This window comes from Amia ocellicauda, chromosome 2 (assembly GCF_036373705.1).
Source record: "Amia ocellicauda isolate fAmiCal2 chromosome 2, fAmiCal2.hap1, whole genome shotgun sequence".
Taxonomy (NCBI): Eukaryota; Metazoa; Chordata; class Actinopteri; order Amiiformes; family Amiidae; genus Amia; species Amia ocellicauda.
The window spans coordinates 24,930,096-24,944,829 of NC_089851.1; the positions used below are offsets into that span (position 1 = coordinate 24,930,096).

At 34.9% G+C, this 14,734-nt stretch overlaps 1 protein-coding gene across 4 annotated transcripts in view; it reads right to left on the reverse strand.

Annotated features, from left to right (window-relative positions):
- Nucleotides 1-613: 613 nt before the first annotated feature.
- The window catches only part of hnf4g (hepatocyte nuclear factor 4, gamma), a 29,321-nt gene continuing 15,200 nt past the window's right edge, over nt 614-14,734 (reverse strand). For 2 of the 4 annotated variants that reach the window (XM_066721716.1, XM_066721735.1), the window contains exons 2-10: nt 8,347-8,509; nt 7,700-7,794; nt 6,725-6,831; nt 6,000-6,155; nt 3,687-3,774; nt 3,395-3,547; nt 3,070-3,306; nt 2,737-2,859; nt 614-2,300 (exon numbers count right to left, since the gene is read on the reverse strand). In XM_066721716.1, the coding sequence (XP_066577813.1) occupies nt 2,179-2,300; nt 2,737-2,859; nt 3,070-3,306; nt 3,395-3,547; nt 3,687-3,774; nt 6,000-6,155; nt 6,725-6,831; nt 7,700-7,794; nt 8,347-8,509 (1,244 nt within the window). In that variant the 3' untranslated portion in view covers nt 614-2,178. Of the gene's footprint in view, nt 2,301-2,736; nt 2,860-3,069; nt 3,307-3,394; nt 3,548-3,686; nt 3,775-5,999; nt 6,156-6,724; nt 6,832-7,699; nt 7,795-8,346; nt 8,510-9,922; nt 10,085-10,122; nt 10,343-14,734 lie in introns of those variants that run through there. The other 2 variants (XM_066721707.1, XM_066721725.1) reach the window with 2 other exon arrangements.

Here is a 14,734-nt window from a genome sequence, read left to right on the forward strand (position 1 = left end):
CAATATAAATGTCTGTATCTGTGTATGTGTGTGTGTGTATGTACATACATTTGTTGTATGTCTACAGATATGAACATATAATTTTTTTATTTTTCCCATAACATTTACATGAACTGCTTCCCATATGTAATTTAGGTAAAGCATATAGAGAGGTCTGGATAGGGCTGCCACCTTTGAGATACAAAAATGCCATTAGAAGGAGAAACTGTGATACAAATGTCAATGGCTCTATTACATTATTTATACATGTGACTATGAACTTGAAACATAATTAAAAAATAATAATATATTTAAACCAATGCAACAATAAAGTGCAAAATAGTGAAAGTGTGGCCGGACACATTACAAGAAGAACAGACCAAACATGGACAAAAGAAGCTACAGAATGGATCCCAAGCAAACCCATAAAAGATAAACAGAAGCTTTGCTGGTGGGACCTGGAAAAGAGATGCTGTATATCAAAACAAACAAGTTGTAAAATCTTTGGAGGGTCTTCACCCAGCGAAAACAGCTGATGAAAATGATGATGATTGTGATCTATCTGTCAAATATTACTAGCTGCTTCCCCTCCCCCAAATAGATAAATATGTAGTTAAAAATAAATCTATAGAAATCACGCACACACTATTTTTTATTCATTTTAATTGTAAAACAATTTTCTACAAGTTTAGAAAGACTTACAGAAAAAACAGGTACATATTTAAATATACAGCTCTGGAAAAAAAATAAAAAAAATTAATCTTAATTTTTCCCAGAACTGTTTAAAAATTACTTGTTTAAAATTGTCATTGAAAATATACATCTATCAAAAATTACTGAAATATATATCAGTATTTTTTATTTAATTAATTTAAAATGTATGTCTTGAATGTGCTACCCAACTGTGAGATGTGATGTATTTAATCTGAAATCATTTGAACCACTTTTACTGCACAGATAGACTCCATTCAACTTCTTGTGTGAATTCTAAGGGCAATTGGTTGCACCTGAGCATATTTAGTGTCATTTCGAAGAGGATAAATGGTTTTCTAACAAAGACTTTACAGGTTTAATTTTTCATTTATTGTTTCCGGCATTGACAGTGTGGAGTAGTTAGTGTAAATCAAAGGAACACATACCCATTTAAATGCAAAAATATGTTCTTATAATTGTTACTACAATTAAAAAGTTAATATTTAAAATGTTGAGTAAATTCAATCCTTAAATTGATACAATATTTGGTATTAAAACAAACAAAAAAACAGTTGCTCTATTGAAATTGTATTAAAATAAAATATTAAATGATTTAAATGGATATAGAAAATAATTAAGTTTACAAATTAATAAGTTGATCACAATAAATTAAAATCAACAATATATACATTGTGTGTACACATACACACTATTTAAATTGGTGTTAGCATATTCTCTAAAAAAATAAGTATATGGCAGGTGCATAACTATCTAGAAGAAACATTTACATCTATCCTTTACACTTAAAAAAAAGTTCTGGAATACAAAAACTAAGATAATAAAATCACAATATGATTAATACTGCAGATATTTAAAGCATAACAAAAACAATAAGCAGGGCGACAATATGTAAATATGTATCTTAACTAAACATTACTCTTTAATAGTAATATATACCTATCAAATCTTTAAACTTTTTAAGTCCGTTTAGCTGAAAGCAAATAAACTCCAATCAAATTATTCACAGAAAATTCACAATTAATAGGATTTAAACATAAAATCCAGACAGATCTATTCTACTAAAACGTGAAAGTTGAGTCTTATAGAGAAAACTTTAATAAGCTCCCAGTTACAGTTTTTCGATTAACAGATATATCCTGAAAACCCCTCTTTGGCTTCTGGAACACTCATGTGCATTGATTTATTTACACTCACAGTATTCAAAGCTCTTATGAACATAATTATAAGAATTAATTAAAAAGCACCATGGCTTATATTTATACACACCATTTCAAAGCAATCAGAAAGAGAAAAGAAAATGATATTGTTCAACTCTGCATTTCCTTTTAGTAGTCATCCGATTATCCAATGAAATTCCCAGTGCAGTGTGTGTTGATATTTTCACAGGTTTTCCATTAATCATGGCCTGAAAAACGTGTCCTTGCTAAAGTGGCCATGGAAGTTGTACATTAAATGTGAAAGTTGGATAGTTGCAATAGTTTGGTGTCACAAGACCATCTGTTTGACTACTGATTGTCCAGAGATCACCATAGACTGGCCTGTAGTAACTTTGTAAATGTCTGGCCCAGATCCTTGTGGAGGTGATGGCAAGGGAGTTTCAGGAGTTGCTAAAAATAAGTGTTAAATTATGTTAACAATCAAGATGACAGCAAAGAAAAGTACAGGATTCATCCACTGCTAGTGGACTTATGAAAGATGTAACAACACAATTAAAGCATTACAAAAACCTAGCTTTAGCCTATTAAAAAGAATAGAGATACAGTATAATAGGTTCATTAAAATTTCTGACATACTTCAAATAATGACAACCATCTTTTCAGGAAAAAACTAAAAGAAAAAGTAATCTAATTTTACAACAAACACAAATACACATCACACTGCTATTATGCGCAAAGACAGCTTCCTCATCAATTCCTATAGTTTGTCATGAGATAGTTAACTTAATTTGAGAAGCAAATACAGTTTGAAAGTCAGTGGATCTAAGAAGGGACTGTACATACTGTACATATTTTTTTCTTGACATTTGGAGGATTTATCTCTTACCAATTGCTTCAGTGTGCACTGGAGTGGGCAAGGTGCTTATTAAAATAGTCTGCCCAGTCAAGGGGTCTTGAGCTACATGTGGATGGACCGATTGGTGAAGGTGTGTGGGCTCGGCTGCTGACCCTGTACACAGAGAAGCATATACAGATAAAGCAAAGTTGCATAACATAAACACGTATTTTATAAGTATGGAATGTATGCATGTAGAAAACTGTCGGTAAAATTGATAACTGGGTAAAACAACGATCTCAAGTATTCTAAGAATTCTAAGAATATAAGACATTTAGTTTTTAAGTATTATGGAACCGCACTGTGGGAAAGGAAGAAACTTACCTCCAAGTAGCATTTCCTGCAGCAGGTTGTCAATTTTGGCCATCCCAAAGAGCTTGACAAACTGGAGCTGTTCAATCATTTGCCACGTGATGCTCTGCAGCGTCGGCAGGAGGAGGAGCAGCTCCCCAAAGCGTCCTCTGGAGTCATACTGCCTGTCATTGATGTAATCTTCCAAACTCATCTGCACTTGATAGCGCATGCTCTTAATTTTTGAAGGATCACTCAGGCTTTTAGCATCTGTGAAATTCCAAACAGCATAAACATTCAACAAAAACAAAAAAAGTGCATTCATTTTAAAAAAATATATCTTAAAAAAAATTATGACCTGGGTCAAAGAAAACAATTGCTTTCAAGGATGCGTATTCGTTGTCATCGATTTGAATCTCCTGAAACGGTACAACCAGTTCATCCAAAATCCGATTGGCCACTCGACTGATTTCCACTTCAGGACAGTTGCGATGGATAACATAATCATTGCCTTCATGAGAAAAAAGCACACTGGTTAGGAGTATGACACAAAATGTGTATGTATGAAAATAATACAATTAAACATCCCTTCCACCAGTTTTGCTTACTGTGATAGTGCTTTAGAAATGAAAGACAAAATAATGTATTACCGAGCAACAGGATATCTTTGTACGGCACTGATCTCTTTGTCACGCCTAGCAGAAGGTGCTCCCCTGCATGAGCACGTAATAGACTCACCTAAAATAAAACAAAACAAGGGTTGTCAATGGTATAGAGGCTTTACCACCTTTTTAACTGCTGAAATACATTAATGTGACAGAATGGTCCCTGTAAAGTGCAAACACGAGGAGCATACCCTGAACACAAAATTAGAAAATCTTGAGCTAAAACCAAGATAATCTTGCCACTTTGGCCCAGTGTTGATTCAACATCATTATCTTTAGGACCCACAAGATGGCTGTCAAACAATTAAACATCAACAACAACTGAATAGCTGGTGACACTGAAGCAAAATTTGTCCAGGATTGCTAGGTTACAAGTAGTATAGCTAAATGTTTTTTTCTAGAAAATATGTCAGTTGTGACTGTTAACTATTGTTCAACCTCACTTTTGCTGTCAAACTGAAATGAAGACTCTAAAATGCTAGTAAATAGTGAATACATTTGAAAGTACTAATTTAATCTCAAAAAGAAAAGCATATAATTTCTAACCAAAAAGGAACGTCTCATATTTATGACTGATTTGCTACATACAGATTTAATTGTAAATGTAATATTGTAAGCATATTTGTAATTACACGAATGGTCTTTAGAATGGCAGTTCATTATATTATGTACTTACATAATAACATTAGCAAGCCTTACACATTTGATGCACCTCCAATGCTTATCTTAAATCTACAGTACTTTGCAATATTTACATTGTTGCAAATAGCCTATGATTTTGCATTATTATTGTTTTTAAGCTCACGGAAGACTGGGGAATAATGTTTAGTGGGCTTACTGGGATCCTTTAGCTCTCTAAGAAGACATACGATGATTTAAAGTAAAATCATTTTCAATTAATTAAATATAATGAAATATTAAATTGTAATGAAATAATTTAAAAAAGTAAAACAATTGGTATGATACATGTGGGACAATTCTAGTAATATATATAATTCACATATATATTAATATAAATCAATAAGTTATGTTTGTGTATCTTAAAACACTATAATATAAAGATAATTATACACATTTATGTTTTCAACTACTGTTACTGAAAGGTAACATATTTCAAGTTACTTATTAATTAAAGTAAATTGACATCTTCACCAGTTTCAAGGCTGAAATACATTAAAATGGTCTTAGCAAACGATTAGTTAAATTACATAATTGAGAGATCAGTGAGAAGACAACTGGGATTTGGAAGATCTGCTCTAAGGCGAAGATGTGTGTCTGCAGATAGGAGCTTAATTGGCTTAGTTTAATTGATAGGAGCTTAATTGATCAGAGATGCATAGTCCAATTAGTTCTTAACAGCAGACATCATTCTAGATAACATGAAAGAAAAAAAAAAACTCTGATGACAATGGTATACCGTTTAAAGGGAGAAGCTTCATTATTCACCTCCTTTGTGATCAAAGACTGACTGCTTATCATATCTAATACTTAATAGATTTAATAAGTTTAATTCTTAATATATTCATGATTTCAAATTATTGTGTTAAAATAATTACTCACTGGAGTGAATCTTCACTTGACCAGATATTATCTATATCAGGCTATATGCCCTGTGATTGGAACTGTCAACCAAACAAAAATAACACAAGCTTTCAAATGATTTAATCCTTTTGGAAAAGTGTATTTTAAGGGGAAAACTACATTACTGTAGTGGTTAAATGTATCTCTTATAAACTATTATAAACAATTATAACCAATAATTTCACTTCACTAATATATTCGACCTAACAATTATAAATCAAATGCACTGACAACTGTGGAACTGTGGACACTTTGAAAGAGTGAAAAAGTGACCTCTGAGCTAACAGGAAATCAATCTTAAATTGAAACAAAATAACTAATTGTTTTGGGGGAAAGTCCCAAGAATACAATCCATATTGAATCTTTATAAATGACGTCTTGCATGAACTGGTATATAAAATGTGTTTATTATGTTCTGTGAATGGATAACATATCAGCCTAATTTGCATAGCATTACGTAAGTGATGCACTAATCCTGCTACCAGGCAGACCAGGTGACAGTTGGTCAGCGTTCCTTTTTCTTTTACTACTATTTTAAGTAATAGTATTGGTGGTAGATAATTACACATTTTTAATTAATCTCATAAACAGTCAAACAAAAAGGAAGAAAACACACTTTCCCTAATAAAGTGATTGATCACAATTATCAAACATGTACTGCAGATTGTTTTAATTTTAATAAAAGATAATCATGTCACTTGAACATGAAATAATTACCTGATCATCAAGTGGCAAATCACAGAAAGCTGGGATGTATTTAGCCCACTCTACCAGCACTAGCAGTTGTTGCTTCATAGATTCACAGACATCACTTATACTAGCAATCTTCTTAGTTGATATATCTGTGGATACTCCCGGGCTAGGCACACTGATCTAAGTAGAAATGTAATGTTAAGTTTAAATTAAGTTACTATTGAGGAAGCATTAATTATTTCACAGGCTGTTGCTGTTCCCAAGTAAACTCAAATAAGCAGCCATGCGAATAATTGAAAATTTTAATGACATTATCTACGTTTCAGTGGAGACTAATGTTCATTCAAATTAGCAACTGTCGTTGCACATAATAGTCATTAATAGTTTTACATTTTAAGAAGTCCCACCATTACAAAAAAATGCATTAACTCTACCTATAAAAAGAAACATAATACTCAGTTGCCAATTATAAAAACATTTAACACTTCAAGCAAATTTCATTAGGTTTCTAATGTTTTTTGTAGAATAATTTCCTTTTAATACATACATCTTTATCAAAAATGGATCGAGGCATTAGTAAATCTACAATTATATGTTTCCTGTTTTGCTTGTACACTTATATCTATAAACTTGTTTGTGTCTTTAATTAACATAGGTCAGTACATTGTTTACTTTTATTGTTATTTATGCTAGAGCAGGATACACTGGAGGCTTGTGAACAGTCAGGTGAGCTACGGCCATGTCTTTACCTGCCGTGAGAGGCTTTCGGCTTGAGCCAGCATAGTGATTGGGGGCAGATTGTGCGAGTCATAAGTGCTTCTCCTGGAACTTATACGGTCCCTTTCATTCTGTACAGCTGTAAAATAAGCAAACCATTTAACTTATTAAAAGCTAATGATAGCCTTGCTTCATTACAGAGATGTTCACGTGTGTGTTTGTTTATTGCTTATTCAGTGAAGCTTGTATTCCTAGTGGATACACGATCATTAACACGATGTTGTCTTAACACTGAGGTAATCACAAACATGATCTGCTTCATTGATTGAAAAGTGGATTTCCTTTGTCTTCCCTTACCTTTTTGACAATTAAAGCTGTATTATTTCTCTTTACAATTGATATGTTTTCAGATATTGTATACTCCATGTACTATAGCCAAAGTCATGTTATTTCTTTAAAATACTAGTTGAGTGTAATTTGTCAAAATGAAGACTAAGGCTGCATAAAAAAAGGTTGGGTAAACATGTCTGTATATGACCTGCATAGCAATTTTTTTAAAGAAATTTAAATAACCATCAACTAATTTGATTGTGTTTTCGCCTTTCTCCCCTTTATTTTAATTTAAAACAACAATATTAAACCATATCCTATACTTGGATCAGATCCAGCTGAGTCAATATATACCAGCTAAGCAAAAATAAGTAAAACTTTAACTATTATTATTGCTTTCAACTATATAGATGGATGAGGTGGGAGAGAAAATGCACAATCATCAGTCATAAACCACAAAACCAAGGTTATGATTCCAATAAATTGTACATTGCTTGTATAAGTAAAATCACATTTAGTTTCTTCTATGTCACTTCTTATTTAGAAATTGTACAAGTTGTGTGTGTGTGTATATATATATATATATATATAAAACAGATTTCATGTGTGGTGGTTGTGTTATTTGTAGGAAACAATGATTTGTATATGTAAAAGTGAGTTATGTATATTTACATTACCTTCTTTCTTCATTCCTGCATGAAAACATTTGTTCAGTCTGCAAAATCGGCACTGATTCCTTTTGTCTTTGTCAATAACACATTGACGATTGAACCTGGTCAAAGAGGAAAAGAAGGCCTGAAACCATTCATACTATTTTTGAGAAGCCCCCCCCCCAGCATCTGAACTATTTTTAATAAATGGACAACCCACTTTCCTAAGGTGGTTTCACTATGCTCTAAGCATTTCAATGCACCAGGTTTCTATGGGAAATCGACTTGATGGTGTATCACTTAAATAAGGAATACTACAATTTGTAAACTCTACCTATAATTCACTTGTGGGTTAATACAGTTTATCAGTTTATCAGTGTCTTGAATCACAATGACAGGTACACTGTATTTTTAAGTTTATTTTCCCCACCATATTACCAGCAGAATCTCATCAATCATTTATAAAGGTGCAACAGGTTTATAAGCCAGGGAACTGGAGGACAATTTACAAGACTATCAGCTGGTTTCACAGACCTTGATAAGCACTAATCTTGGAATACCCTACCTAAGATAACATTGGGTAGTCCAAGATCAGTGGTACTCTCTGTGAAACCAGCCCTGTGTCCTAAAATACTGATCGTTGACACATGTTGTTCATTTTCTAAATAATGTACCTGCAGGAATATACATGGCTTTTCCTGATGCTTCTTCTGAAGAAACCTTTGCAGCCATCACAGCTAGAAGCCCCGTAGTGTTTTCCTGTTGCTCTGTCCCCACAAATCGAGCAAAGCGAACTCAGTCCATTCTCTGGCGTACTCATGTTGGCTGGCATAGTGTCTAAAGGGATACAATTAAACAAGTGGTAATGTTTTCCACCTAAATAGTCACTTTGTACATACATACTAAGTAGTATTTCATTGGTTCTATGCATTTCTAATCACTGGTGCCTCCCCAACAGTATTCCAAGGAAATGGTGGTCAGGCATTTACAGAAGGATGTGCAAAGTGAAACTTGAATGCAAGTCTATATTATTCTTTCATCTGGTAAAATAAAGTAATAAACATTGAGTTAAAGCATTGTTCAATAAAACTGAATGATCATATTGCAGTCCTTCTTGGAGATCTCTTAGGTCATAGATACTGATCTTTAAAGATTATCCAAAACACACTTTTTCTGATTTGAATTCCACAGCAATTACGAACATAAGCAAAGTACAGAGTTAACTTCCAAGAACATGTATGAAAAGGAGAGCTGCAGCTCAGAAAGGTCTGTAGGATGAGGAAACAGCTTTGTCAACAAAGCAATAAAGAAAAGTGTTATGAACAGATTATATTAGTTTCAAGGGAAAACGGTGTGGGGAAAGAAAACCAGAGGAGAAATTGTCTGAATGCTGGGTAGAGGCTACAGTATATGTTATAGGTGATAACAAGAAGGTTTCTGGATTTGCACAAACAGGAGACAATGGTACAATTGGAAAATTGTCTATCCAATACTACCAGGAAGGCAACTTTTACCTTAAGTGTTTGGGTTTTAACATGATAATATTAAAGCTTAACCTAAATTACATAAATCAAAAACAGGTTTTAAAAACTGACACAGTGGCATCCCCAGTTGTCTAATAATTTAAATAATGAACATGTCATGAATTCTGTCAAGTCCATATCAATCATCTAATTAAAAACATTAAGGGCTGGTTTCACAGACCCAGACTAGCACAAGTCTTGGACTATACAATAGTATGTTAAGTAGAGCAGCCTAAGACGAGTGCTAGTCTGTGAAACCGGCAGTAAGAAACATACTGCAGTATTGTTAAGGAACTCAAATGACCCGCAGTTAATTTTTCAACCCCGCTGAAGAGCAAGAATTGCCATTTGCTAAACATTAGCTTGTAACTGATAGCACAAGATGTTGTAGATTAAGTTTGGGAAGAATAATTTAACCGAAAATTTTATGTTTTTACTGCAAATTTCTGCATAGCCACTGGAATACTGGCATCAATGGCTGTTTTGATTTAAGCTATTTGTATTCTAGAAAGTTAAAAATGAGTTATTCTTAATTACATTAACAAATGAGTTTGATTTGGAATTTTCTGAAACATGTTAAATGTATCTCTATAAATAACATATTTACAAAAACAATACACAGAAGAAACGTTTTGTATCTGAAGAAGGTTTGTATGGAGCATCACTGTAAACTATCAGTTTAACATGTTAGATATGCCTACAACAATACTTCTACCATGTATCTCACCTTCTTTACAGTCTTCAAAGACTGGGATGGGTATTGAAATCACCTTTTCAATAACTTGACATCTTCTTCTGCTATGAATGACTGATACTTGTCAAAAGCAAGGATCTACAATCCCTTGCATGGGAAAAAGCAGTTTTATTGGCTCTCAGCTTACGCAAACAAGATGAACTGCTGGCCAACTGCACTATTTTGAAACTCACCTGCTCCATAAAACACATGTGCATTTTCAAACTCCAGTGTGGTATAAGTTGGATCCAGTCCTTCACTGTAATTTGGTACATCCATGTCCAAAAGGGATTTGGAGAGTGTCATTCTATATCGTGGCCTCAGAAGTTGTTTTGCTCTTCCTCCCGTTGAGCACTTTTCAGTTACTCTTTTACACATGTTCTGCAAACGCTAACCTGGGGTTACGTTTCTCCCTGCTTGTCTGACGGCTTCGCAGTGATGAAATGGGAGGAGCTCTGCAAATGATTCCTGGCTTCCTGATTGCCCTTTCTTCACTCACATGTTCTTTACTATAGTACTGAAATGCTGATATCTTCCAGTTCAACAATAAACTGTTCATGTTACAATAGGGCCCTGCCAGTCTTGTTCTTGTTCTTAAAGTCTTGTTCTTAAAATGAAAGCTAAAAACATAGAAATAAATGTATGACATACTTTTAACATATTACAGGGGTGTACAACAAACTGAGCAACTAGTGTATCAATGAGTCTGGTTTTATGGGAAAATTATATTTTTGTGTGATAAACATGCATTGATTTTGTTGCTTTATTTTTAGATTAGGTTTACAAAAAGTGAATATTACATGCTATCCATTACAGGTAGCATTATAGATTGTTTTGAATTATTGAATTGAAGTATAGTTTTAGTCTTCAAATATAGATGTGATCAAATAGGCTACATATGCAAATTGTATCTTGTGCTCATTGTGAATGATAATGAATCCATTGAAAATTATACAAATGTTAGACCTGTATTGATTGCTTAAACTACAAAGCTCAAAACATCCAGTAGTAAACACAGGTAAGTGGTACTTACAGTTATTTATGTTATAAGCATTAAACCAAACTAAAACCTGAATCCCTCCAGCAAAAACAAAATCGCAGGATCCTAATTTGCAACTTCTTATTGATGCTTCTAAAACAATGCTTCTCTCCATCTTGCAAAAGGGGCAGATAATCTTACTGCCAAAGTGGGCATGTCAAATAAAAAGTTCATGATAGATTTCAACAGCTGCAAAAGTGTGTTTGAATTGGTAAAAAAATGTGAACCACTCCCCTTCACAGCAAAATTTAAATTAAAATGATACATCAAAACATGTTTTATAAAGAATAAAGGTGTACATACACCTGATACGAGTTTCAGGGACAATTTTGGTTCAGTACCCAATCATTTAGTACCAGTCACATGCATATGACATATGATAGCATGTCAGCTTTGGTTCGAAAGACCTTTAGTAATATATCTGTGCCCTATTGCTTTAAATATCTTATGTTACATAATTATATAGCAATCAGTATCTTATCTTTATCACTATTATGTGCATACCTTTCATTGATAAAATGCAATCTAGCATAATTTTAAACAATGAGGAAAGGAATATCTTTCAATAAAATATAATCTACATGGCTATTCGAAATCACTAGATAGTTGTGTTTTCTTGAATAAGTAGTAGTTTAATAGTAAAATAAGCTCTTGTCCACAGGTGTGTGATCTTCTGTAAACCATGGAAGCCTTTAACGTATATGCTATTGTTAAACAAGCATGCCCTGGGTTCCCAATAAACCTTAATTTGTGTAAGTATATAAGGAATACACATACATTTTGATTAAACAACAAAATGTGAAGCCTTTTAAAAGCAATGCTGTTCCAATACATCATGATACAGTATTGCTTAAACTTGTATACCCCACAAGTGATCTGTAAAAACATGTGTAATCACAGAATTATGTTAAAAAACTAAATGAGAAATGTATGGTTTCCTTATCGTTATAACTCGTCATACTCTAATAATTTCCTTGTTTGAAAGTCATAGTTGATTTAACCTATCAGCATTTGGAGATTGTGGTTTGAAGCATAATCGAAAAAAAAAAAAAAAAACGGAAAGATCCTTAGCCCCGATGTTAATTAAAATTGTTGTACTGTATATTAATTGTATTAATTTATTCAGGGATTACAGAAATGTCTTGAGATCCACTAGAAGCACAAGGAATCAGATTAGTGCTAATATGTGACAGGCAAAATGTGCAGACTATCCACAAAAACTACAGATATAAACATGGAATACTGCATTTGAATAACGGAATTGAGTGTGGTTGTAAAAGGTTAGCAAAAGCACAATCAATTACACTAGGGGTGTCAAACTCAATTTTAACATGGGCCATATGATAACCTCACATTTTATTTGAAGGCAGCATACATTTTTGATTCTCCCTATTAATAAATTATTCACTATTTATATTAATTTATCTTTCACCAATCTTTACCACACAAAATAGGAACTTGGAATTCATCTTAAAACATACAATTGCAATAAATCACAGAATTCGTAAAAAATACGCAATCTGGAGACATTGTGTGTGTGTGTATATACAGTACTGTGCAAAAGTTTTAGGCAGGTGTGAAAAAACGCTGTAAAGTAAGAATGCTTTCAAAAATATACATGTTAATAGATTGTATTTATCAATTAACAAAATGCAAAGTGAGTGAACAGAAGAAATCTACATCAAATCAACATTTGGTGTGACCACCCTTTGCCTTGCAAACAGCATCAATTCTTCTAGGTACACTTACACACAGTTTTTGAAGGAACTCAGCAGGTAGGTTGGCCCAAATATTGGCCAACGATAGGTTGTGTATGCAACCCCGGTTATCTGAAAAAGGAAGCACTTCCGCGGGAACCCGATCAAAACGTCACTCTATCAAAGCTGCCATTGGCCCCTGCACCGTAACCTACTTGCACAATGTCTGGCTCGGGCAATCAAGCACTTGTGCGGCCTCCGCGCAATATCATGGCAGTGGACCCCTGATCCAATAGGAGCGGGGCCACAGACCCAATGAGAAAAATACAATATAATACATAGCTGGCTAGTCAACAGAGTAGCTGAGCTGAACAATATACAATACATACATATCACATGACAGCAAGACCTTCATGCTGTCAGCGCGCAGCACAAGAGCATCCAACTCAACTAAAGAGTACAGAGTGTAAGAGCTCCATTGTGCTGATAATTTAGATTTTGTACAAACGAACTATATACACAACGGGGTGCAGGAACGAAGTCATGCGCCGCCCATGGAACACAGGAGCAGTTGACGCCTGCTGGTTAGACCGGCTAACGCAGGGCAACATTTTCTCTACTGTGTTAACAAAGGAACTATATACACAGAGAGGCAGCGAAACTCAAGCGCCGTCAGCTGGGAACAGTGACAGTGAACTCCATTCTGCAATTTTAGAATGGAGCCACAGTCCTGCTGTTTAACACATAATACATACACTCACCTAAAGGATTATTAGGAACACCATACTAATACTGTGTTTGACCCCCTTTCGCCTTCAGAACTGCCTTAATTCTACGTGGCATTGATTCAACAAGGTGCTGAAAGCATTCTTTAGAAATGTTGGCCCATATTGATAGGATAGCATCTTGCAGTTAATGGAGATTTGTGGGATGCACATCCAGGGCACGAAGCTCCCGTTCCACCACATCCCAAAGATGCTCTATTGGGTTGAGATCTGGTGACTGTGGGGGCCAGTTTAGTACAGTGAACTCATTGTCATGTTCAAGAAACCAATTTGAAATGATTCGACCTTTGTGAAATGGTGCATTATCCTGCTGGAAGTAGCCATCAGAGGATGGGTACATGGTGGTCATAAAGGGATGGACATGGTCAGAAACAATGCTCAGGTAGGCCGTGGCATTTAAACGATGCCCAATTGGCACTAAGGGGCCTAAAGTGTGCCAAGAAAACATCCCCCACACCATTACACCACCACCACCAGCCTGCACAGTGGTAACAAGGCATGATGGATCCATGTTCTCATTCTGTTTACGCCAAATTCTGACTCTACCATCTGAATGTCTCAACAGAAATCGAGACTCATCAGACCAGGCAACATTTTTCCAGTCTTCAACTGTCCAATTTTGGTGAGCTTGTGCAAATTGTAGCCTCTTTTTCCTATTTGTAGTGGAGATGAGTGGTACCCGGTGGGGTCTTCTGCTGTTGTAGCCCATCCGCCTCAAGGTTGTACGTGTTGTGGCTTCACAAATGCTTTGCTGCATACCTCGGTTGTAACGAGTGGTTATTTCAGTCAAAGTTGCTCTTCTATCAGCTTGAATCAGTCGGCCCATTCTCCTCTGACCTCTAGCATCAACAAGGCATTTTCGCCCACAGGACTGCCGCATACTGGATGTTTTTCCCTTTTCACACCATTCTTTGTAAACCCTAGAAATGGTTGTGCGTGAAAATCCCAGTAACTGAGCAGATTGTGAAATACTCAGACCGGCCCGTCTGGCACCAACAACCATGCCACGCTCAAAATTGCTTAAATCACCTTTCTTTCCCATTCAGACATTCAGTTTGGAGTTCAGGAGATTGTCTTGACCAGGACCACACCCCTAAATGCATTGAAGCAACTGCCATGTGATTGGTTGGTTAGATAATTGCATTAATGAGAAATTGAACAGGTGTTCCTAATAATCCTTTAGGTGAGTGTATATACACATATATACATCACGGGGTGCAGGAGCTGGCTCATACGCCACACGTGGAACACAGGAGCAGTTGACAACTGTCGAATAGTGCAGCTA